This window comes from Mycetomoellerius zeteki, unplaced genomic scaffold, assembly GCF_001594055.1.
Source record: "Mycetomoellerius zeteki isolate Tzet28-1 unplaced genomic scaffold, Tzet1.0 scaffold264, whole genome shotgun sequence".
NCBI classification, from domain to species: domain Eukaryota; kingdom Metazoa; phylum Arthropoda; class Insecta; order Hymenoptera; family Formicidae; genus Mycetomoellerius; species Mycetomoellerius zeteki.
The window spans coordinates 188644-216162 of record NW_017257243.1 but is presented as its reverse complement, the minus strand read 5'-3'; the positions used below and the strand labels follow the sequence as shown (position 1 = coordinate 216162).

Genomic DNA, 27519 nt, shown 5'->3' with positions numbered 1-27519 from the left:
GAAAAAACATCCACACGTGCCGTAATGCAAGACGTCGTCTAACGTTGCTACTACTGCTGCTGCTTACTTAAACTCGAAAGCGTGTAAACAAAGAATTTTGTGACGGTACGAACGCATTAAATTCAACCGAAATTGTAAATCGCGATGACGTCACGGTACGGATCGTCAAATTCAAGAACGCGAAATTTTAAGAGAGAGCAGTGCTCGGCGAAAATCTGCAGATTTCCTTCCGTTTGGATAGAATCTCGGGAAAACCGGCGTCGACTCGATCGATAGGAGTCTTATAGAGGCCAGGATATATAAGGATAGTTTCGACTCCCTCTCTACGTCACCTTTTGCTACCTCTGCCTCTCTTCCTCTTGGAGCGAATCCAGGGGAACGTTAGCATCGCGTTTACGCTTGGTCAAATTCTTTCCACGCTGATATTCAAACGTGTTACTCGCGCCAAGATGTTGAACAACGGTGAACATGAAGTATCGAGCGCATGAAATATCTATTTACTATCACACAATGGATTTTGGTGATGTTATTGTATTAATAGTATTTTTTCGCGAAACTATCTGTTTTATTATTGCTCTCTTATTTCAAAAGGGAGAGATAACTAAAAAAATTAAATTTCCCAAAAAAAAGAGAAAAAACTATTTTTCAACTTGCCAGAAAATTAATGACTAATCAAATGTCAGTTCCATTTCACAATCCTTAAAAGATTACCTTTTTTGAGTTGTGACAATTTCGATTATTTTTTATGAAGATAAGTTAGTCTGATGATTGATAGGGTAATGTTTATCTAACTCATTGATAGTAACTTGAAAATCACGTTTTTTAGTTGTGTCACTTCTGAAGTAAAAAGGCGATATATTAAAATTTAAACATTAAACTATAAGGTAAAAATGAACAAACTGTAACGGGCCGGTTAAATTTTTTCGAGCTTACCCGACGGTGGCATAGGTTGTTGCGTAACTCTGCGCATGGGCCCAGTATTTGCAAACCTCGCTTGCTGACCCATACCGATACTAGCATGCATCATCTGTGCCTGGGCTGCAGCCTTGTATTCTGGGGGTGGCGGCCTTACGCTTCCCATTCCACCTGCCATATGCTGCTGCTGCTGCTGCATCACCTGCAAAATTAGAAACATACAAATATCAGAAAAAAAAACAAGAAAGATATACAGAATGATAGAGGCAGAACGCCTCCTAATCTTAATTTAACTGAATATTTTAGAAAAGATCAGATATATTAAAATTGTGTCATATATCTTCCTGCATTTCTAAAGTCGAAGGCAGACACATTCACGTGTTCCTTTTCTGGTGACTCACTTCTAAGACTTCGAGTTCGAAGTTGTCTCCGACACCGATTTGAAAATCGGCGTATACTGAAAATCGCAATGTACAGTATGCGATTTTAAGGTCGGCTCGTCGCGGTTTCCGTCGGTCTTTCGCGGAGCCTCGAGAAAGCGAGAGAGCAGAAGGGCGTTGCACGCCTAATCGCAGGTTGTTGCTCGGTCGAGAGTGGAAAGAGACGCCGGCCGGCGCGACGAACGAGAGGAGGTGAGCGGAGAAGAGTGGTGTGAGAGCGGGAGAGCGAAAGGGTGAACGTATCCGACAGCGGCGACGGCGAGAAAAGCGAGACGGGAGGCGAGCTGCATCCTGACCGCCACGCCGATTCTAGCATCGCGATTATCGCCGCCACCGTTTTACATTGTCGTGCGTTTTCCTCGCCCCGGACTTTCCTCGCAGCCGCGTAATACCAGGAAGCGGAAAACGCAAACTCGGATGCTCTTGCACAGCGAGATCGCCGCACCGTCATCATCGATTCTGATAAATCGTGCACAACGACGCATCTAACACGATCATCGCGATCGTGTGAGGTCGCTTGATTGTAAGCATCATTGTTTAAAGGAGAAGAACTTCCACATGGAAAGAACGGTTTTGCTAAAATATTTAAAAATTTAACTTGCTAATTAAAAATATAATTATGTAGGACGTTTAAATTGCTGGAATGTTAAAACTTATAGTATTGTCATCAACGTTTAATCGTTCTACATAATTATTTTGATGATTCAACAAAATTATTTTTAGATCTGTACCTAATTAAATTTTTAAACAAAACTCGGGGAATTTTTAGAGGGTCAGTAAAATAATTTGCTGAACAATCAAATAATTTTAATTTTCATTTATTTCGTTCTGATTTATATTGAATTCGAATTTTCAATTCGCAATCTCCAACGCGTAGCGCGACACGGGCTTAAGATAGTTGTGGAAGCTTTAAAAATATTTTGTTTTCTTATTCTTTTCGTCGTCGATTCTATTCATGCAAATTTCGTAATTTTGCAAAAAGTTACCGAGATATTTTATCATCTCGACTCGCATTTCGATATTGTACAACGAGAATGGGAATAGGTTTCTACAACGAGAGCCCTGGCAATTCCTAGAACTCATAGACGATGATACTCCTGTTGTTCTGTGCACGTTAACTATCCTAATGGATCAGAATGGATACGGGGCCGATCATCCTGTCAATTCCAATATCATTGCGAGGCCGCGAGTAAGCGCTAATCTAGATCGCGAGATCGCTACATGTTGCATGTAAGTGCGGAAAGAGAATAGATTCGCAAATGCAATTAACAACATAATTCAAAAAATATCATTTTTAGTTGCTTGTAGAAAAAGAATAAAAACATAAAAAAAAGAAGAAAAAAAATGTACTTTAATAGAATATTTTTATATTTCTTTACAATCAGTTATATATATATATATATATATTATACCAAAATTATATTTCAAAATTAATATAACAAATTTTAATAATTCAAAACATTGAAATTCATTTTCTGGAAAATTTTTTTTTGAATTATGCTGTAGCAAATGAGCGATATGCAGAAGTATAATGATAAGAATTATGGTTCAAGGTGAAACGATTCAAGAATCAACCGCAAGAATTATGCTTCTTCAATTCATTGAGATCGTTCTGTCTATTATTAATCAATTACATGCGTACATATGCAAAAATGTGTTTTGAAAGAAAGCAATCGATTCGCGCATACTAATATTGGCCGAGCACTCCTCACCCGAGATAAAATCATCGGGCTGGCTGCACGTCGTTCTGGATGATGCACCGCTTTATCGCCTCAAGCTTATCCCCGACTGAACAGGATGACTAACCAATTGCATGAAACGTACAATTAGTAACTGGAGCACGAGCATCGTCGTCTTTGGTACCTTAGTATTATCGAGATAACAATCGGGCCATTGCGGACTGAGTCATTCGCCGATGCGACGACCACGCAAACTCTACGAGATCTCGACGAGTAGCTCCGTATACGCAATTTTGCAATTGCCAGTGTTGCGCTTAGATAACAGATTAAAAAAAAATTATGTAGATAAAGATAAGATAAATTATCAAACGTTTCATTTAGATAATTTTAAAATAATCACTTTTTTTAGCAAAACACAATTTAGAATATAGAAACAATATATCCATATTTTCATTTATCGTATAAATCTTTATACTTCTTTAAATTAGAATTTCTCAAATATTATTATATATTTGATAAACGATTTTTGTATGAAAGGGGAGAATGGAGGGAATGCAGCGTATCTAAGAAAAAGTAGAATATTTACAAAAAATATTTTAAACGCAATAAGAGAAAGGATAAAATTAAAGCTGAATATCTCGTCTATCACTGTATGATAGATTTAATAATATTTTCATTGCATAATACGTGAAATTATTTCATTTTAGAAAAAGTTTAATGCATCGTATTATCTCCATCATGTAATGTAGCACATTACAGTTTTTATATTAAAAGATTATTAATATTTTCTGATTTTGTGTTAAATTTTGTTCATTAGTATGTCATAAAAAAAAACTCATTTTGAGAGAATAATTCTGTAAAGCTTATTATGTAAAGCAAAAAAAACACTGACCTGACCTCAAAACATAATTTTAAAACTTTTATCTTCGTCTTATTATTTCCCAAACGTGAACGTGTCTGACAACTAAATATTACGAATATATATAAATAAACTATTATAAATATAAAAAAGTATAAGACTTTAAAGATTAAAAATTCAGCTTTCTAATAACATATTAATGTCATAAATTGTTTTGAAGAAACAAAATTATATAATTTGTTTGAGATACAAATTTCACAAAAAAAGTATATCAATTTTAAATAACTTTAGGTGATAAAAATAAAAAAAATGTTGATATATGGATAAAAGTAAAAATTTAGCTAATTCTTTAGATTTAGATTTTAAACATAAAAATACTTCAATATTGAAAGATTTTTTTTAATAGACGATAACGTTGATACACATCAAGTCAATGTTCAGAATTATAAATTTGGAACAATATTGATCTAACAACATTGAACATAAATATTCGGTTCATAAAAAAGGAGATGTTTAAAAATCCTATACTGGGGAGTGCATACTAAACTCGCTATACATTAAGATAATTTGAAAAAGATAACACTTCTTTTATCTAAAAAGGACATAATATATATCCTAATAATCTAAATAATATCTTATTAATTACATCAATAATGATAAAATAAAGCCATTTCTTCATCTAAGAAAATTATCTAGATAATTTTATACAGATAACAGCTAACACTGATAATTGCTAAATTGACTTCTCGGCGACGCATGTCTAATCGTACAATGACCGTTTCACGCGATCATCGTAATTTTTGCAACAAAGATGAATTAGATCGCGCAATACGAGCGGAACAAAAAATTACTTCATCTAATTTAAATCAATTAAAAAGTTTAAGAATAACTTCCCTATTATATCAAATCCTGGATGTACTTTGATCGAAGAGTTCAATTGAAAGTTTTCACGAGTGGAGTATTAAAGAGTCGTTAAAAAAAGGTCTTCTATCAAATTCTCTTTAAGGAAAGATAATCCCCAATTTCCTTCTCGTTAGAAAATGTTTAACTAGAAGAAGAAAAAATCGAAAAGAATGTATGCGTGCAATTAGAGAAAAAGATATAGTAGTGTCAAAATACAGATAAGTGACAACATATACAATTTTATATGTTGAATTAATATACACCGTTGAATAAACTATTTCATATTATAATTATTATATATGCGATTATAAAACAGTTTATTCGGCTACGTACATTAATTCTACACATAACATAAAACTTGTATAGTTGTCACCTATACACTACCGCTATGTTTTTCTCCGAGTGTGAAGAGACCGACAAATTACATTGTCGCTTGCTGCGATATTCTTTGCGTGCGGAATAAGCGTGCTAAATTATACGTTTAACGTCGTCAAGAGTTTGTCGCCTTTAAGACCGACGAGGCGAAGAACCATCGCGAACAAAAGCGTACGTATCGACGACGCTTAATCTCGCGTGAAGTAATCGCCGAGAACACTAATTTACCGATCCCGCTTCCCTCGATATCACGGGTTCTTCCACAGGAAACTCCGTGGCGCGGCGCAAAAACTTTTTCGTCCATTGTTCCCGTCTCGGAGAAAGCCTCCGTGTCCTCCGTCGCGCTCGCGCTCGCGCTATTTGTCCTATTTGTGTCGTTTCTTTCAACACGACGAGGCAGAAGTTGCAAAAGACCTAGTAGCGGTACCTGTTGCATACGGACGTCGCGGGCTTTCTCATATCTCCCTCTTTCTCCTTCTCTTCCTCTCTCGCCGGATACGAGCTTAATGTCTCGGATAATGTGCCATCGCGCCGCGATCTCGCGATTATCTTACCTGCATAGACGATCGTCACAGCGAAAGCTTTCGCTCCGGAGGATCATATCGGTTATCGGTGTAACGGCTCAGAATCGCGATTCTCGAGCGCGAATGATATCGGATAAAGGTGAGAAAGCGCATGGAAGACGATAATAATCGCATAAAGATAAACGTTGCACGTGTGATCGCTATTATAATGCAGAGCAATTCGATACGAATGAGAACTGAACGAGTAATTTACGTACTTATCATGAAAATAATTTCGTATCTACGATGCATATAAAAATTCGGATGGAGGTCATTTGCATCGATTGCGAAATTGCTCGAACAGCGACACGTGTTACCGTCGCACGTGTCACCATCGACACGCACCGTATACAGCGCAAAAGCTTGCAGCAATGTTATTACAATATTGCTGTAGCATTGCAATGTTGTTGCAATATTGCTAGAACAGTTTGTGCTGTATAGAAAAACGAGAGCTCCGTGTATCTCAAGATACGCGTGTACGAAAATTTATCGGAGTGAAGACAATCAGGTTGCTTACCTGTTGCGCGCGCATCAATTGCTGCTGCTGTTGAAGAAGCTTCGCGTGCTGATGTTGATCGACCTGGCCCGGCGGCACCTGCTGCGGATGACCTCGTGTTCCTGGGCCGGCAGCACCCGGCTGCGGCATTCCGCCGGTGGCCGCGGCCGTGGCCCGCTGCCTTAGACTCTGCTGAGTGAAATTGATGGTTTGGGACTGCGAGACCGAGCAGTAGGCGTCGGCCTGATTAGCCGATGGCCCGGCCTGATTCTGCGGCTGCTGCTGATTGAAGTACATGCCCTGCTGCGCCGCGACAGATACGACCGGTTTCAGCTCGCTCGTGACCTGTAAATGTTGGCCCGCCGACACCTGCAAAACAAAACAAAACCATATTTCGCATTGTAGTTCGTCTATCTCGCAGAGATCATGGGAATCAAGCTCGCGTTAGTGATCCTCAAATAAGAAATTGGCCACCGTCTTGAAGAATCAATTACACGAATTACCGAAGAAAATTTTGTTATGGGATTATTACTTATTTTCGCATCACGAGCTTTTCATAGAACAGTTGAACTGTTGATTCAGAAAAGAAATTCGTAGAGAACTGAGAGAAATATAAGCGTCTAGTGCCAAGTAAACATAACAGTGAAATTGGCTTTTAGCACGGTGAGTTTTTCGCGCGTGATCCTTTTTTACGATGTGCAATGTTGCGGTACACTTCGGTGGTGTAATAACAAGTTGCCCGTTTAAATCGGTTTTAAACACGGGATTCGTCTGTCGAACGGGACACGGCTAATGCTGAAGTTGGTCTCCGCTTCTTTAAGCACTTTAACGACACACGTGATTACACAGTGGCTAACTCGCTAATTGCGCGCACGCAGGACGCGGTAAAAATGTTATGAAGGCTATAAAACGCTACGGAATTACACACTCGCAGGCGCCCAGTAATCATCTCGCTATCAACATTTCTTTATCTTATTTTCTTTTTATTGCACCGCCTATTTTCTCGCCACGCGTGGCTTTCCAAACTTTTAATGATATATTTTGAACTTAAGATCACACACACACAAATCTAGGAGCAAAACTTAACCCTCCACTAACCATGTTGAACTTTAAAGGTACAGTCGATATTTTGAATTCTGTAAATTTATGATATAGAAATCTGTAAAAAATAGAATCTAACTTCTTGAATCTTGATAGTAAAAATTCGTTAAACTTTTTACCAGTAAGGATTTTTTCAGATTTTTATAAAATCTGGAACAATATAAAAATTTGCATTGAAGTTCGAAGATCCAGATTGTAGACGGAGAGTAACATTGGTGGAGAGTTAATACTTTGATTGTGTGAATTTTGATAGATAGATTTACATCTCCAAAAAGTAAGCGAAATATTGTACAATTCAACCTCTATGATAGTAGAAAGCTCGTTATTGAAGCAATAACAAGTTTTTCAAATTTTCATACAGAATATAAATCTACACCAAAGCTCGAAGACCCAGGTTTGCTGACGCAAGGTGCAAGATTCCACAATGATTAATAAAGAATTAAGTTAACGATTAAAGACTCTGGATTTAGACTCAGGTTATTTCCGTTGTTACGTAGGAACTCGCAGTGACGGAAATGATGCCTTTCGACGGCGACAGGATATTATCGCCGAGTGGGAAGAAATTTCTGTAGAAAAGGTAGCTGACAACAACAAACGGTGACTATCGTCCCGTTGTCGTCGGGGATGTATCACTGGCGACGAAATAGTCATCGTTTCTCTATATTTCATACCGTATGACGAAAGAGAAGAAGCGAAGGGAGAAACGGTCGAAGGATAAGCCACTACTATATCCCACGGGCGACCCTTCGATCCTGCAGGTTATCAAACCCTCGTAATCTAGTTGCGACTTTGTATCTCCGATACGCATGTATGCGTACACGTATCTGAACCCTGTGAGACTTTAAACATCGCCAAATTGAGTATCGCGTCGTGTACACAGCTCGATACCGCGCATTTTTATCAAAATTGCACGTTCCAGCGTCGATCGACTATCCAATTTTTTCCCATGAAGCTCGTGAAAAAGAAAACGCATTCTTCTAAACGCAGGTAAAGCGTGTACAAGATGGTACGCGCTGTGTACAACCGCAATACTTAAATATACCTGTAGAATGCAGACGATGACAGACACTTATGCAAATGCATAGATGTGGAGTCGCCTTCTGCGCTGATAACTGCTCGGTCTACGAAAATTGTCGAGACATATGACGTACATACGTATGTATAAGTATACGAGCAGCGTGTAGACGCGTGTAAAGAGCCGCACACAAGACCATTTATCGATACGCCAGGATAATTATACACGCAGTCAAGGATTGGTATTTAGTACAACCGGCGTAATTTCGCTGTACGTACTATGTATATATGTACATACATGTACGCATATACATGCACACATATTGTAGATGCTATGTACAGCTACATTTACACATGAGGGAATTATCACGTCTATCCGTTCGATGCGTATCCGTGTACACATGTATTTCGCACGATAAGCAGCCATAATATATACAGACACAATGTACAATATATAATATACAGAGTATCCGTCAATCCCTTTGTCAAAGTTGTGATTGGAGTATTTATTATAAAAATCAAAATATTCAACACAAATAAGCGAATAAGTGGAAACTTTATTCGGCCAAATAAAATACATGGATATTTACCTCATTCTATCTCAAGCAGGTCCTGAAAGATATGACGAATCAAATGGGTGGTGTCTAATCTCTTACGTCTATTTTCACAATATACGGTTACCTAAAGATTAAAGGTCGTTAATAAAATTCAATCATAAATTTCTTTAGGTAATCATACATTATGATTCATGAATTTTCTTAGGTTAATCTTTAGGTAAACCATATACTGCGGTAACGGGCTTTACTTGAAGATTTCTATGGACTAAAACATGTCTGCGATTATACGATAATGTCGAGACATCGCCAGACATCGCGTATCCCGATAGAGCGTACGGAGATACGTGAGCCGGTAGGAGAAACCTACTTGGCCATCGGTCGCGCATAATTAGCCTAAATCACGAGTAGCGTCTCGCCAAGGGGGTGGTTCCTGGATGCGACATCTGCATAGCACGTGTCTTGTCACGCCTCGCCAAGGGCTCGGAGAGAGACGATTTAGCAGATTCTCCTGTGTTTCCATGGGTGTCGTGAAGTAAGGTGGGGTACACGAGGCGCCTCGTCGAGAATACTAATGAACGCTGACACGCGGGGCGCGTGACGCTCTTTCCTGACACTTGGGAGTTAAAGACTTTTACTCTAATAAAACCGTCGTCCGCGCGGGTTTTATCGATCGAAACAGTCGCACGATTGGAATTCCTCTTACTTCCCTCCGCTTCGACAGCGAGAAAGTCGAAGTAAAGAACGACTTCCTTTTCGATTTGTATTCGAGCGTGTATTCCGTTTGAAATCCTTCCGGTGTCGGAAGTTCACACTAGTGAAAGCACGAAGTAAAAAAAAAATATCGAAGATGCCGATATATACAGCATAAAATGGAGAAGATGAGACAAATCGTTTTGAAAAATCGATAATGCATCAGGATTCGTCGAATGCCGACACTGCGGGCTCTTGCAATTAAGCCTAGTTAATGATGTGACCGTCATTAACGAGTAGTTCGCAGAAGCCAATAAACCGAAGGAGCCCATAAACTAGAATATCTAGATACGATTTATTACGCTAGGACATACCATTTCCGCATAGTATATACAAGAAATATCAGTATATTTAATTGTAATTTGTATTCTGAATATATTTATAGCTTTTTCGTTCGATTGGATCAATTTCTATTCTTTTTTTTATTTGTGTGTAAGATATTTTTATGCTTTTAGCTTCTCTACTAATTTTCTGATTGTTTAACACGAGTTTTACTTCAATACCTTTAAAAAGGTCGTCAATATTAAAAAAATCGATCTAAATTCTTGGTTCTATCAGATTCATATCTCCGAAAGTAAACAAGACTCTGCTAACTAGATTTATTAGTTATTCGATGAATTTTTTGCCATATACATTATATATTCTCTCTCTTTTACAATAATATCAAATCTAACTTTAATCCATTATATTATATCTTCAATTACTTTTTTATCATATCTTCTTACTACATATCGTATCTTCAATCAATGTTATTAATCGATTAGTTGTTACGGTCACTGAACTGATTTACGCTGCGTTCAAAAATATTATCAGTGTCTCCGAATTTTATCCTTGTTATTCATCGAAAATTAAATAAGGATAAAATGACACTCGGAGGTACTCGGATAATGTTTTTGAACGCGTCCTTAAGGGGATGCTGAAGCGACGATTGAACTTAATTGATAATAATATACTTTTTAACTCCAAATTCAGTTTCTTACATTATCGTTCTATCTCACTCAAACACGTACACCTATCCTTATCTAACATAATGCAATGCCGTCTCTTGCAAGATACGATACCTACTGCTAGATATAATTACTGCTCTGTTTCCGATTTCTCGTAGCATACAAATGAAATTTTCAGATTCTCCTTCCTCCTATACTCTTACTTCATTTCTACAAGCGTAGTGTTGTTTTTTCATGTCATCTGTATAAATGCAATATCAAATTAAATGAATAATTAAATAATTTCGCGGGATGTGCAACTCTTGTCTACGCTATTTTTATGCAGAGTTCTGTTAATACCCTATTAATTTCCTCACATCTCGGACTTCTAGTAGAGAGTGCGATTGTTCTTCCTATCTACTTGCCTCAATTATCGTCACGCGACGCTAAAAAAGACTATACGAGACGTTTATCTCGTGAACTGATTACATCTGTAATTAAATATTCTCTCATATATAGAATGAAAGAACTGTACTATTTTATCATCCGGCGTTTAATTGATGACTTTATTTCAAATCAGACGAAATTTGACTTTTATTAGACGCTGAGAAAATTATATTATCATAAGAATAGTACGCGTCCTAGAACACGCAAATAAAAGATGATTCGACAGATTTGCTGCATACTTTATATGCCATTGCTACTGGACATGTAACAAGAAACAAAAGATGCAAAGTAAATGTTCCAATGTCTGAACTAATAAGAAGGTATACGATCAGAGTTCTATATTATTAATTAATAATTAGTAGCTTTACAAAAAAAATAAGTATCTACAAGAAACTTTGTTTTGTCCGTAATTGATAAATACTAGGATATATAAATCTAATAAGATAACAAAACTTCGAAAATGTAAACATTATGATAGGAAGATAAGTAAAAGTATGACTGTACCTGCGATATTTGAAATGAACAGTTTTTTTCGCAATAATTTGCACTTGAATTATATGTTATTTTAACACAAACTACTTAAATTCTTTTACCTTTTAACTTTTTAGTTTGCTACTTATTGTTGTTATTGACAAAACTCTTAATAATTATAGATATATTGTTGATTCTTCAGTCACTCGAGATATCGAGACATTTACAAGGACCATACGTTCAAGAAGAAAATTTTCTCCGTGCGACGTTGCGTAGATGGAAGCGCACATTTAATGCGACTTGGAGACCGTCTCGTCATTAGCATACTACGCAGAGCCAATGCACTGTCACAACAGTCGATATCGCTCGAGGATCGCGGCGACGGATGTACGTGCTCGCGTAATGTTAAGTCGTCGCGGCACGGCTAAGGAATCGCATTGTGACTAATATCACGTTGCTGTAATTGCTAATCATAATGCACGCGTCTAAGATATTCACTTGCGGCCACGACAGAGTGCGCACGCAGAAAAATCACCGAGACCATTTCGTAAATTCGATCTGGAATGCAATACCTATCTCAAGTGTAATGGAGTACGATTGCATACGATTATGCAATTCTTTTTCAAATTATACCATTGAACAAGAAAAATAATTTTTTTACTTAATTTATAAAATACAAAATAAGTTATACGATAATCTCCAATTAGGAATAAAAAAAAAGGAATAAAAACACGAAAAGACATACGAATATACATCTTGTAACGCTTTGGAGAACCACTGATAGGTTTTAACAGGTGCAACGCACCGAAGTTCGCGAATACTGTGTTGTGGCGACGGCAGTGCCGCGGGGATTATATTCTGACGAGTGACCTTGAGATGGACACTTCACGACGGACAGAGAGGTTTGAATCTTTCACGATGAAAGAGCAGATCGAGGCGTGTATATCGCGCGCGATGTACCTACGTGGCTTATCCCATGGATTACGACGACCACCGTGGAACGGTACGCAATTGCGTAGCGAGAGGAGTACACAATTGTGCACCAACAACGGGACGAGGGAAGGAGGCGACGAAGAAACGGCAGAGGAAAGGCAGGAGAGGCGAAGAGAGAAAGAGAACAGGAGAGAAAAGGAGAACGGCTCCACGGGAGCGAGTCGCACGAGTCTCCGCGGCCGGTGACCTCTGGCCCCTCTCTCTTCCTCACTTCCATCGCCTAGTGTTTCCCGTACACATGCAATGTGTGCTAAACGCCACCCGCGCCACCATCGCCATCACCGTCACCGCCACCATTGCCGCCGGTGACAACGCTGACGTTTCCATCACCTCCCAGTGCGAACGACGACCCATCTCTAGTCTGCCCACCGCCACCCCCGAGCGTCGGCCTCATCACCTCAAGCTTGGTGACGCGCATATATCGTCACCCTATACGCATCAATCGGCGACTACCGACTGCTCGCGGTGCAGTTGACCGGCCCGACCTGTGCGAGCGAAAGGGGGTGCGCGCGACCAAGAGGTTGTGACCCCTTCGTTTTACGCTCGGCCTACCGAGAACACAGGAATTAGCCGCTTCATCTCGCGATGCGTCTGCGCTGAGAATTAGGCAAATTGTGACGCGAATAAAAGTAAGCCTCGATCGAGAGCACCTGAGAGCTCAAAATACTCTGCTTGTTACTTCCGATTACGAAATAAAAAAGAATTACACGGCCAAGTTATGTGCTTATAAAGAAAGACAGCAACTATAAAAATAACAATTATGTACATTAATTTTACACTGCACAAAACTTGTGTAGTTGTTACCTTTATAATAGCTGCTATCATAATGTTTTTCTCTGAGTGTGTCATAGAAAAATTTCTCATTACACCTCAAACTCATGAAAATTACAATCTGCCTGAAATAGTCGACCAATGAAATGATTATAGATACATCACGGTGCAGTGGCGTGCGAATGCTTTTAAATCTCAAAAATATCGATTTTCCGCAAATAACGTCGCGGGGACGCTTTCAAAACATTCCTTTTTTCCATCAAACATTGGAGTCCATTCTCCAGAATCAATTACTTTTGCAATCGTCTATTGTCACGCTAGTTACACGCTGACGTCCGCGATACCCTCGCGACGATTATCCACCTTGATTATCTTCAAAGTTTCATGCAACACGCAGTCAAAAGTTCTCGGGAGGGTTCCAATCACTCTGGTGCACTGTTTTTCCCACAACCTCGAATGAGGCTCTACCGCGAAATCGAGAAGTTTCGTGGCGATGCAACCGAGGTCAACTTCTCGGTCGACCATTGAGCGAAGCGACTATTGAATGCATTTGCTTTCGTTGAAAAAACAATGATAATGGCAGATTTCGAAGGTGCTGAATACGCCATTTACATTTATTTGCCCGTATAATGTCTGTTACCCTTATTCTAAAAAATACCGCTGTAGATTTAACGCCATGCGGTGCTCTATATAATTCTCACTACACTGACAACAAGATACTTAAATTTTAGAAGATATTAAAAATTTATTTGACAAATATACTTATTTCACTGAAATAAATCTTTATTTAAATACGGTGAAGTAAAATTTTATTCTTAGCAAATAAGCCATCTATCTTATTTTTTACAATTAATGAAATATATTTCACAGAACTATATATTTCGTCATCACCAATTTTTTCATAACTAATAAAAATCGAAGAAAACGTCGTAAGTTTTCTTGACACATTTGCTTGACAAAATTAGCCTTTTTCTTTCAGTGTTAATGTTAATATTAACACCAATACGATGAGAATTACATGGACCCTGGTGTTAAATCTACGGTGATATTTTTTAGAATGCTCTTTTCTAAAGATTTTCAATTTTCGTCATAATCTTTGTTCCTTTTTTTCCTTTAAGCTCTCGCAGACCTATTCTTTATGGTACAATTCAAATTCACGAGTAGTTCGATCGATTCACCTTTCGGAATTTTCTGGTCTCCGCAGTAGAGAAGTCGGGCACGACAGAAGTCAGTAGTACAACCGCCATAATCATCAGACATAACTTCTCTTTTGACAGTATACTTCACTAAAATTTCTTTAGGGAAGTCTATCATTGATCGACCTCCTAATTAACCGACCATGGAACTCTTAAATTACGATCAGGATTGTAACGTCGCGACCAAAACATATAAAGCTAAAATGAAATATATTTAAAAATGTCACGAAGAATAATTACATTAGACGGAATCGTTATTATTAGCTTCTTATCTGCAAATATAAAACGAAAAATGTAAAACGGAATAAACGAAGGTGACTGTCCTAACGACATCGCCGAGTTAATTCTGAAACGGAGCCGGGATCGATGAGGCGCTTCGTGGATTTCAGCCATCTGAACTCTAAAAACTGAATACTCTCTAGGTTTCCGATGGCGTATGGTGTGAGGGTGCGGTGGTCACGTGATTGTTACGGTGACGGGACCGTGTAAAGCGAGGAGGGTTGGAAGACAGAATTTTCCGTGAAGGATTTGAAGGCCGCACGCGACCACCACCACCACCACCACTACCACTACCACCACCACCACCACCACCGTCACCACCATCGTCACCATCACCAGTCACGTCTCCACCGCTCACGCTATAATTCTACCGTTTCTTTTTTCCACCGACGCTTCTTAGATGCTGTTTGTCTCTTTCGTTCTTCCGAAGCTTCTGTTCGTCGTTTTCCTTTTGATCCTCGCTCTTCCCCACCGGCCCTACCACTCTAGTAACGACCTTCCTTCCTTCTTCTCACCGACGTTCGAAGCATTGGATTGCTTGATTCTAGGTAGGTACCGTCGGAAAAGTACTGTCATAGGCGTAGGTACTCATTGAAAAATAAATTGTAATTCATATCTTAGATATCAGTGACACAATATACAATATTCCATTTTTATATTTAAGATTTACTTTATATTTAAGAAAATTAATTTACCAAAGAATGTGATATTTTTTCTAGATATAATGTGAATATGAAAATTATACGGAATTAATCGCAAAGGAAATTTTAATTTACGATAACATGGAACTTTACGCTAGGTTTTTTGCCGCATATTTTTTGCGCGCAAACTTGATATTTCTACAAAACTAGAGTACATGCACTAGCTGACATACGACGATTGCGTTTATTGTTGTAACTTTAATTGCTATTACACAACCAGCGAGGAAACTGTGGGTTTACATCGAATAATATTTATCAAATAACAATATTTCGCTTCCGGCGAATAATGTAGCTTTTTTTTCGTGCAGTTTTCGTTATCAAACGCTGAAAAAATTCGATCTCGCAATTTTGACCTTTCGGTGCGACGCCTATGACTCGCCGTGATCGTTCTACGTTCTACGTATCGAGAGAGAAAGAATGCAGTAAGGGAACTGCAAGAAACGCGCGAATTCAGGAGGAATTCACGCATGCAGGCGCCATCGTCCCGCAGAAATGCACACGCAGCGGCCGGCTAATTGCACGCACACGTGTGCGCGTAGTGCAGTTTCATCGAAAAAGAAATCATGGGATGGAGAAGACTTACAATAAAGTTTATTAAAGTGTTTTAAAACAAAAACCCTGTTCCGATATACGAAGATAACATACACAGTCGAAAATGAATATTTCACGTGTCCCAAACGATATCCACTCAATTTAATAATTTAATACACTAGATGAATAATTAGAAATAACACAAATATTATGTAAAAAGATTAACACAAAAATGTAATACTGACACAATTTACAAGCAAACTCGTGCAAGCATATTATTTCAGTAAAGTTAACATTTACGATGTGTTAAATTAATACGTATTTTATTTGTTTATCTTAAAATTTTCATTTTAAAATATATTATTTTTATGTTATTTGTTCACTAACTCATTGTCATCGCAATTGTGCCACTTTGACACTATGAAATATTGAATATCAATTTAATATAAAATATTCAAATAACATAATCAAATTATATTAAATTAATACTCGGATATGTTAAAAATTCAACACAAAATTTTAATAAAGATTTGAGTAAACCAATTTTAATACAAATACAAAATGTTATTTTAATGTGTAAGAAGAAGAGATTCGCTAATTACGACTGTTTAACAATTAATGTAATCGTAATGGTTACTGATTATACATACACAAATGTAAGCTCTACAAATTAATAAAAAATACAGGACTCTCAGTATAATAATAACAAATAGAAAATTTAAAGGACGAATGAGAGTCAAGATATAAAAGCTTTTTTAAAAAATTAACGAATATCTTACTTATTAATCGCATAATTGTACAAAGTTAAAAATTTTAATGTGGGTCTTGATGTATATATCGCATTATGGATAAATATGTTCGTCAGAAAATAATAAAAGACGTCGTAGTCAAATAAATAATTCAGCAAATTAAAAAGAATCGTCAGTCTGTGGAATGTGTGTGATCGCACCGGTAGGTAAAAGAGTCGTAGTTTATCTACCGGTGCGGCCACACACATTCCACAGACTGACGATTCTTTTTAATTTGCTAAATTATTTATTTGACTACAACGTCTTTTATTATTTTTTGACAAACGTACTTATCCATAATGTGATACATACATCAAGACCTACATCGAATCTCTACCTGTGTTCTCCATACGGTCGAGCAGCCGTCTGTGAGCAATTTTTGTTCGCCCTGGAAATTACTCATGTGAAATTTCAAACATTCTTCGGCAAAATCAATGGATACTGACTTTACTGCGTTTTCGTGCGTTATATATTATAATTATTGTACATCTGAGGAAGGCTCAATCCTGCAGCCGAAACATGTTATGCGTTCTCATATCATTAATTATTCATTCGTAAGAATATATATAACAAATTTTTAATTTTGTACACTCTAAAATCTTTGGAGTGAAATCTAACTCTAAAGAGTAACATCTCACTCTTAAAAATTGACAATTGAGCCACTTTTCTTCAATGCTGGTTCAATTGTCATTCTTTAGAATTAAATTTCACTTCAAAGATTTTAGAGTGTACAATTATGCGATCGTAATAACATATTCGTTAATTTTTTAAAAAAGCTTTTATATCTTGATTCTCATTCACCCTTTAAACTTTCTATTTGTAAGCTCTACGTTACATAAAAAAAAAACATTGCTTGTTACAACAACGAGATACAATTCGAAAAGCAAAGTTTTCCAAAAAATAAATTTCAATGTTATGAATCGTTAAAATTTTGTAATATTAATTTTGAAATGTAAGTTCGATGTAATGATAGAAGAATAAAAGTATTCTTTTTTTTCTTTAAGTTTCTTTTTTGCAAGCAATTAAGAAATGAAAAATTTTTAATTATGTCGTTGCAGCAAATGAGCGACACAAAGCTTTTTTCATTAAAAGAAAGTAATAAAAGGCTAAACAATTCATTAAAAAAATAGAAATAGATGTCTGCGATTCTAGCGAAAGCGAATTCCAAGATCGCAACAGCAACTGTTGAAAGGGACAACAGAAGGAAACCGAGAGGATAAGAGGAAACACCGAGAGAGACAGAAAATCTCTACTTTCCGGAAAGACTTGAAATCTCGGCGCTTCTTATGTTGTTCCATGTATCTTAATTTTTTTTACAATTATGACTCGAGTCATGCACGGTTACTGAGACAAAGGTTGTGAGCGACTCGTTACCGAGTCAACTAGTCGCTGAATATTAGTCATAATTAAAGCGAAAAGTAATTAAGCCAATCGCGGGCAAGCATTGTCATCGTGACAATTACAGTACTCATGACTTACTGAAGAACGCGTAAAAAACTGCGGCGAAATATCCCGTAGATTTATTTCTCGACAAAAACTGGAGTCACAGAGAAGGATACCTGGTCAAGAGAATTGGATCTTATTATTAGTTTCTGAAAAAACAATATGGCATATACAATAACTAGAAAAGAAGAAAAAGCAAATTATAATACGCAATATAGAGTTAATTACAGACCTACTGCAAGATGTTGTAACAAAAATATCTATTAATGAAGTAATATCTATTAACTGAGTAATGAAGATCTAATCTTATATTGGAAGGCTTATATTGTTAGATATTAAAAGAGCAATAATAAGCTAATCCCTTGAGTTATAACATTTTGTTATTTTCAACTCACGTGTGTTAAAATATAAATCAATCCATTTCTGTGGCTAATAATTTCAAAGTAAACAACATCCATATAAACATATGCATTTAGTTGACTTACAATTAGTAAATAATAAAAAATAATAAACTAAATTTTCGAGTTAAATTTAATATATTTTCTTGAATTGAATTGTTTAATTCCATTATTTTAATTAAATTAACGATATTTTAAATAGGAGCAATGGCGACTTATAGAAATTATTAAAAATAACAAATTAAGTATAATTTGAGATTCTGGACTTAACAGTGTATAGAGAGAGAGAGAGAGAGAAACAGATTATTTCAACAGGATTAGCCTTGAACGACATCGATACAGATGGGATTTTCGAATGTGGCAACGGCGAATCGGAGCCACGTGTAAGTTAACGCACTCGCTTAATGACTCGTAGGAAGGGTGGACAAGAAAGTAGCGAAGCAGAGAGGTCGGGTTACGCCGTGAAAGGGAAACGCTTGAATACGGTTTAAGCGGGGCGTGCAGCCAACAACACGTAGGCGGGGGTCGACAGGCGTTGATATTCTTGTGTAGAGGAGCCTGGGTGTGTTTTGCTGTGCTATGCTCTAGATGTGTGTGCGTGAGTGCGCGCGCGCGTGCGTGTATATGTGTGTGTGTTTTGTGTCTGTGTGTCGGCGCACGGGACTTCAGCTGATCGATATTACCGTGGTGCACGCCTGTCGCGTATATACATACTCTCTTTACCTTCCAAAATTACTAAATCAGAATCCCACGACATTTTCAAGATTTTTAAAAATAGAAGTGCATTGCTGTTTTTGAAAGTGAAGTACGCTGTCTTTTACTTTTCCTCTTTGATTTACGCCGTCACGTACGAAACGTCGATCAATAATTTCAATGTAATATTTTTATATATAAATAAAAGTATATATGTAAATTATATAATTTGTATCAAGATATATAAAGTTGTAATTTCAATTTTCGCGTGAACGTACATTTCTATTGTTTATTGTTTCTTTTACTATAATAATATTGTATTTTATTAGTAGTCTCTTCACTGTTAAATCTATAGTGTTAAATTTAACTTAACGTGAGTCGCCACTGCTCCTACTCAATCATATCGTTATTTTATACTAAAACAATGGTTATATTTGATATTATACAGTGTCAATTTGATACTATATAGTGTCAAATTGACACGATATAGAGTCAAATTTAACTATCGTTGGTAAAAAATAATGATATATTTAGTAGGAGCAGTGGCGACTCATGTTAGGTTAAATTTGACACTGTAGATTTAACAGTGTTTACTGTATTTTCCGTTCGGATGATTATTAAGAAATTATTCTTAGAATTAATAAGTTTCTTTTTTATTCTATTTTGTACACTGATTCAAAAAGCTTACAGGTCGATAATTTGCAGCGTTAATAAATCAGCGAATTATTGGCATCGACTGACAATTCCGTAAACTTTCGCACATAGGTATAGCTCCAAGGAGATCGCGCCGAATTACAATCGTCCAACAAATTTGTACGCGTCGACATGCCCCCGGCGTTCATCGCGTCGCGAAATCAAAGCGCGGAATCGCCGAATTGCGATCGCGCTTGTTGCACGCGCGACGACGACGACGAAAGGGATTAATTTTCGTTAGCTCGCATCTACGTGCGCGTGCATATGTTTACCGAGCAATGAACATCTCGACCAGATCTGAAATCACCGAGACCGCTTAATATCCTAATATCTATAACAGTTATTAAGGTTCGATCTAGGTCTTCCTTCGTCAGATTATGTAAAACACTGAGTGCACAATAAATTGAGTATTTACGATACGTCGCAATCGCGTATGTATTATATTTGAATATTTGATTTCTTTGACGTGCGGAGCCATTAATTACGAATTGATTGCCATCAGGATCGTATCAGGATTAAATCGACGTGACAATCAGTTTTTCTTCGATAATCGCGAATGAGGTACAAAGTAGGTCTAATAGATAGAAATGCAAACTTCGAGGTCGATAATTGAAGCGGCAATGATGAACGGCATCAACCCACTTGTCCCAGATGGATCCGCAGATCTCTCGTCGTCAAGCATAGTTTAATCGGTGGAGCTTCGAAATGATATTAGCCGATGAAATCGAGTCCCGTGTGTACTTAACCGGAACGGATACGCTGATGAAAGATGTCGACGTCTCTTCCAAATGAAAACGCAATCGAACATTAGTGAAAAAAACCGGAGAACAAGAGCCAGTAGAGAGAACTGAATCTACGCGCGATTGATTTGTCGACAGGAAAAGAACAGGCGGAGTTTGAATATGTATGATGACACAGTAAAATTCTCCAATGGTAAGTTCTATAGCTTCTATAACAAAGGTCTGTTTTTTTTATTTCTGCACTAGACTGCACTAGAACTTTCTTTCTCGTTTTCATAAGTTCAGCCAAAAAAAAGAGACCCTAAGATTCTATAACATATAAATTTCTATATTAAAATTCATAAATAATTCTGTAAAGATTATTAATTTTATTATTCGGGAATATATTATGAGTATACTATTCTTTTTCTGTCATTACAATTATCTTTCGACAGAAAAATTTTCACAAAAACTATATTATTTTTAAGATGCACTTAGAAAATTTCACTGTAACGCTGAATTGAACATTGTTCTCCCCGATAAATTCACTGAGATTCGCCATAGTGGAAAATGGGCTTTTTCCTATCGTGCGCGATACCATCAATTACAATACTTTAAAGCTGCAATTCTCGGACGGTATTCCTTGGCTATCTCGGCGATAACATTCGTTGTTATCGAAGGATCGATCGATATGGTTCCGAAGACCGCTCTGTCTAATAGCGGAGACTGCGAGGGAAAGCGGACAAGCGAACAGAAAGAAGAGAGGGTCGAAACGGTGCGAGAAGAATTTAGCGGTGGTTTGTAGAGCAGAGGCTGTCCTTTGAAAAATTCTTCGCAAAGGTGGATCAGAAAAAGCTGACCGAGGTACGAAGGATAAAGAGATGCGAGAAAAATACGACTAATAGAAATAAGTAAACGAGGATGAGGAATAGGAGAGAGTTTGGACCAATGTAGTAAAGCGAGAAAAAGACGAAACTTCCAGTGCGAGCGAGCGAGCGAGCGAGCGAGCGAGAGAGAGAGAGAGAGAGAGAGAGAGAGAGAGAGATGTGAAGAGTAGCTGCTGCTGGCTGTGGCTCCCCGATATCGATTTCCGATAGGCGGCATTTAGTGCTCTGTATATTCTGTCTGGTCCCCATACGTGTCTGATACGAGGACATATACGTATCCGTGATGGGCACGACACCGTGATACGCGGCAGGCACTGGAGAACCAGGGGAAAGGAGAGGAAGAGGGAAGGGAGCGAGGGAGGATAGGAAGGAGAGGCGAGAGGCCGCGGGCGCTGCAAATTGCAGTCAAGCGGCATACAAGGTGACGCAAAGGGAACGGCCGATGCGTTCCCGATGAACCTCGGAGGCGAATGACCCTTTCGCGTAGCAATTAGAGAGACCCCGAAGAGAGATTGAAGACTAGTATTAGTAGTGATGATGAAGATGCGATAGTGGTGCATGGCGTATAAAAAACGAATTCGAGTAAATTTTGTTCGACTATTTTGATATTAAACCAAATGAAGCTAAAATTAAAAATCTGAAATTAAATAAACGATAAATGATAAAAAAATCTTTTGTAAATTCGTTTCACCACAGATTACCTAAATGTAAAGCACACTCAAACTTTCGTATGAAATTTAATACGTAAAATAAAAGGGAGTTTTCTGTTAGAATATAAGTATTATAAACAACCATAGATATTAAGGTTATGATATTTTTTAGAAACCACTCGAATTCGTGTGTTATGATTAATTTCATTCGCCGAAATATTTAGACTAATAATCGTCGATAAGCGGAAACTACCGGTCATTTTCAAGATATTGCCGTCCAATAAAATAATGTTCAATGGGATTTATCGGCGTAAAAAAAAGTGAAACAAGAATGTAAGACGGTAAAGACCACCGGCAATTGCAATTAAACGTTGTAATGGAATCTCATCGCTTCCGTGCTTTTATAAAGCGCAACGTGTTATTATTTGAGTGCACTAATGGTGTGCCACATTGGTTTCTATAAATAATACGATGAACACGAACATTTTAGTTTTAATCGAGCATTATAACTTTGCTGTTACTTCCGGTCATAATATCGACATATGTGTAATTATTTCCTAATTAAAACTCGAAGTCAAAATTCAAGTTAAAAAGATATTCTCCGATATTTATATCATGTTGTATGTTTATGACTGTTTCCTCAATTTTTTAATTACAATAATCGCAAACAACTTTTCAACGAGAAATCATTTAGATTTTGTAATATTTCAAAATGCAGTATAAATATTTTTACGTACGCTAATTAATACTCAACTAATGTCGATTTCTTGAAAAAAAGAAACGCCAAAGAAAAAATCTTGGCAGACTATTTTCAACTGTGTTTCAATTTTATAAATATACAAATATAAATACGTGACAAAAATAATTTTAATTACTACATTTTTTTATAAATGTATTATTCGACCACAATATTTTATTATTATTTTCACGTATTTTCCCTGATTTTTCTCGATGCTTCCTGACTTTTCCGAATTTTCTACGATCCGTAGTAATCTCGGTTTCTTAATCAGCGAGGACAAATGTTCGATCTCCGATCGTACGTCACAGGGATAGTGGGACGGCAGGACACGGCTCGATTTACGCAGAAGGGATTTGCCTTGTCGCGGATTGAAAGATGCTCTCACCACGGCTAGTCGTGCAGCAGGGGTGTAATTAGCCCGCACAATAGAGAAGGTGCCAGTAAACTCCTCATTAATCAAAACCTTCGCTTCCAAGAGAAGACCTTGCCCGTTCTCCCGTCACTTTGCGTCCTCGTTCCCTCACGCACGCTGGAAGGAAGGCGTATTAATTATTGCTCGCGGTTGGCTTTTGTTTACCCCACCAATATCCCAACACCACCACAGTTTATTTGCGGGGCCTTCCTTCTCGTTTTACGAGCGAAAATCTCCGCGAAGCCGATGTCGATGCTGTTGTTCCTTAATCGTCGATCGATACACTCGTCTAATCGCCAATCGGCGTACTTCACGCTTTAGCAGGGAGAGGGTAATACCATCCCCTCTTAACAGCGCTGATTATAGCTACGGAAGCATCGCCTTCTTCCACCCCTGTTTGCTTTCTCCGTTATAGCTAGGCGCTATACTCACGAACATCTTCCACAACTGAGGTTGAGTAAACTTGTCCCAGTTTTCAACTCTCCGTAGTTTCTCGACAGCGAAACAATGAGATCGACTACGAATCATTGTGCTCTCAAATCGACATAAGATCCCGTCAACAACATCGTGAAATAATCGAGCATTCCTCAATTATGCTGAAAGTCGTAGGTAGATCAACACTTTGGACACGGATGAACGAGGAACAAACGAGTCATGCAATAATCGAAGATAATTTGCGAATTACTTGCGCGAGAAGCGTACCGAAACGCTTTGGGTGAAACTGATGTTGGTAAAAGCCGAGGGTAGAGGATAGGGCGGAAGTGGTAATCGATGCTCGGCACCAATTAGTAAAACCAGCCCGTACCGCTGGACTTGCTTTGAGTCGTTTTGCGGAACAATGCGCGATAGAGAACGCGTGTATCGATCGATTCTTTGAAACTTCTCCTCGAGCTCGAGAATTCGAGAGCCCAAGAGAAAAAGAGAGCGAGAAGGAGAAGCGCGTGTCTTGTCGTTTCATATCGCATTATAACATTACGAACTACGTGCCAACGTACCTCGAAGATAATTATAATAATTCGTATGATTAAAATAACAAATAATCTTTTGCGGAATTAATCAAACGTTATTTTTATATTTTTATAAACCATTATTTTATCACCCGTTATTTTACCAACTGCTTGTTACATGATATCTCGAAGATAATTATAATGATAATCCGTACGATTAAAACAATAAATAATCTTTTATGGAATTAATCGATTGTTATTTTTATACCCCATTATCTATTTAATGTAATACAACGCCCATCGTGAAGACAAAAGCCGCCTCTCCGTGCGAGATAAGGCAGGATGTGCACCCTTGCTTACGGGGTGTCATTCCGCGTTGTCCTACTTCGTGCGGGCTTGTGTGCATGTGTACGTGTGTGCGCGCGCATGCCACAGGCATGTAGAGAAGCGTGTCCTTGCGAAGTTTCGTCTGCTTCTCCTGGTCAACGTTCCTACGCCCGCTAGCCGGGTATCGACCGGGCGGAGGATGAGGCGCGATTTAATCCTCTGGGAGTAAAAAGGGCAAGACCAAATGTGAGCGAGCGAGCGAGCGAATGAGAGAAAGAGACAGACAGAGAGAGAGAGAGAGAGAGAGAGAGAGAGAAAGAGTTAGACGATAAAGGAAGATAAAGTTGAACCGTCAAGAGTTCTCGCTCCTATCATCTCACGTGAAAGGGGAATTGTCTCGTAAAATAGTCAGCGTTGCGGGAAAGCGTGAAAGTCCCTTTACCGAAGAAGTAAATCGAGTCTTACGATCAGAGAAAAGAAAGTACTAGGTGAATTAAACACAAAGCGGAGAGACGTTCGGTCAAAATTAACGTCAGGCGACACCGCCGCCAGATTTATGGAATCTGGTACACTTGTACACATAGAGATCAAATGCTCCGTAAATTTGTTCGGATATACGAAGAGTATCGCGAGAGTAATGTTTTACGTAAAATACGAGAGAATCCCCAAGCGTTTTATCACTGTCGAGAGATCGTTTGGCTGTCAGCGGAGAAAAATCTCAAGGACGCTGACGCTTTGCGCAGCGACTGTATCAGATGAGACCAAATATCTCGAGATCTTCGACTTTTCGATCGAGTTTCCCTCCCGTCGCGTTCACCGCTGCCAGGAAAACTTTCGACTACTCGCTAACCGGCAAGGAATAATCCTCTCAGGAATATTCCTACCGGGTGTTAGTCGTCGCCATCGCCGCCGTCGTTATCGCGGTACGGTAACGATCGTCGACGTTAAAGTCACGAGAGAGGGAGGGAAGAAGAGCGAAACAGAATAGAGTGAGGAGAGAAGAGGAGAGAGAAGCGTACGCGAGTGAGACGGACGAGGTAAGAGAACAGGAAGAGACGGCGAAACTCGACGAGGGACTGAAGAGGGAAAACGCGTGCGAGAAGGGTAGTAAAGGAAAAGCTTCTCGTGTGTATAGGTGTGTCTGCCGGAGAGCTCCGCGAGGGAATGTTAATTAATTAGCGTTGCGGCATTGATCACGCTGTTACTTTGCACCGCGCTGCTCCCTATACCTCGACACCATTGCCTACGAGTTCATCCTTTCCTCTCTCTCTCTCTCTCTCTCTCTCTCTCTCTCTCTCTCTCTCCTCGGCACCGTTTTCTACACCGCCTCCATTAACCGTCGGTGCAGTCGTCGCTAATGGCAGAGTGCACGATACCCGCCACTGTCGGCGTCGTCGACGCCATCATCGTCGTCGTCATCGCGAAACCACTCGTCTTGAAGGACACTTCCGCCGACTGCACCAGACTGCTCGCTCGTATTGGCGAGCAAAACGGTCGTATGTATAGGCATCACGCGAAACGTCGCACGCAAGACGCTATACTCGACTTGGTAAAGAGCATGTCGATGAAGTAAGCTTGAAGATGAACGAGGCGCGAATGGCACGGTATTCATGAAAGCGTTCTACTACCGAGTTTCGCTATTTCAAGCCCGAAGGAATCAGTATTTCACTAAGTGTCATACCTCGGAGATATTTATAGACAGGTAACTTTGCAATTTATCATTTGCAATCGTTTAGAAATCACCGAATAATAATGCAATCGATTTTACTTTCTCATATAAAAGCTAAGAGTAAAAACATTTAATAAATATTTAATAAATAAATTACAAAAGTGAATTCTATGTTAAATTGTTGATAATTGAAATGGTCAGCCCAATATTTCTTTTTAAGATTTATATTATTACAAAAAAAATTCAGATATCTCAATTATTCACGAAATGGCAAGATCTCAATTTTACACAGAGGATGAGTCTCAACCCTCTGAGATACGAAGATAAAGAATTACGCTAGTAGATCCGAGCTAGAGAGGGTATCGTTCGGCAGGGATGATGGTTTTTTCCTGCGGAGATTTGTGTCAGTCAGAGTTGCGGGGTTCCGTATAGTGGTATCGAGGGCTCGGCGTAAAACCACCACTCGTTTCAGTGCCGATGTCTACACAGCATCCACCTACACAGGAGGAAACATCTCTCTACCTCCGCACACATCTTAGAATACCGCTCAGTCATCCCTTTCGCACCTACGCGCCGCCCTCGCGAGGAGAGGAGAGGAATAGCGAGTCTCACCCAGGGAATTGGCGAACGAGCGACAAGGGGCAGATGACGCCTGTAGGCAGGCAGAGTCCTCGCCCCGAGAGGTCTCATCATCGCGCTACCACCGAGAAGGAACGGGGGCGAATCCTCGGGAAAGTCAATATCTTCGGCCAAGATCGCACCTTCGGAGTGCCAACTTTTTCGCCTCACTCTTTCGACTGCCGTTTGCTTTTACGTACTCTGCTTTCGCAACCAGAAATTCAGATTGTAGAAAGTGTTCTTGCCGCAAAGTTATTGAAGATAACCTCGATCAATGTTTTATCCATAACGACGTTTTACAGAGATTTCATGTAACTTGATCGTGATGAATAAAAAATGTTGACTTTTCTGTATCGTTACAGTACGTCCTCGTGATCATTAAGATTATTAGTATTATATAATACAATGCACAGAAATATTTAAAAAAAGTGACACAAGTCGAAATTTTTTGAATTTCGTATTAAGTGCAGATTGTGTTCTAAATATCGGCCTTCAAGCAAGAAAAGTGATACACAAATTAAATTTAAACACTTCTCAAAGAAAAATGATATAAATAAAAATAGATGAGC

The 27519-nt window shown here is 38.5% G+C and overlaps 1 protein-coding gene across 1 annotated transcript in view; it reads right to left on the bottom strand.

Moving 5' to 3' along the window:
- Positions 1-27519, bottom strand: part of mam (neurogenic protein mastermind) — a 203882-nt gene that overhangs the window by 4675 nt on the left and 171688 nt on the right. Inside the window, 2 exon segments of the mRNA XM_018450053.1 lie at positions 934-1117; positions 6252-6599. Coding sequence (XP_018305555.1) covers positions 934-1117; positions 6252-6599 — 532 coding nt within the window.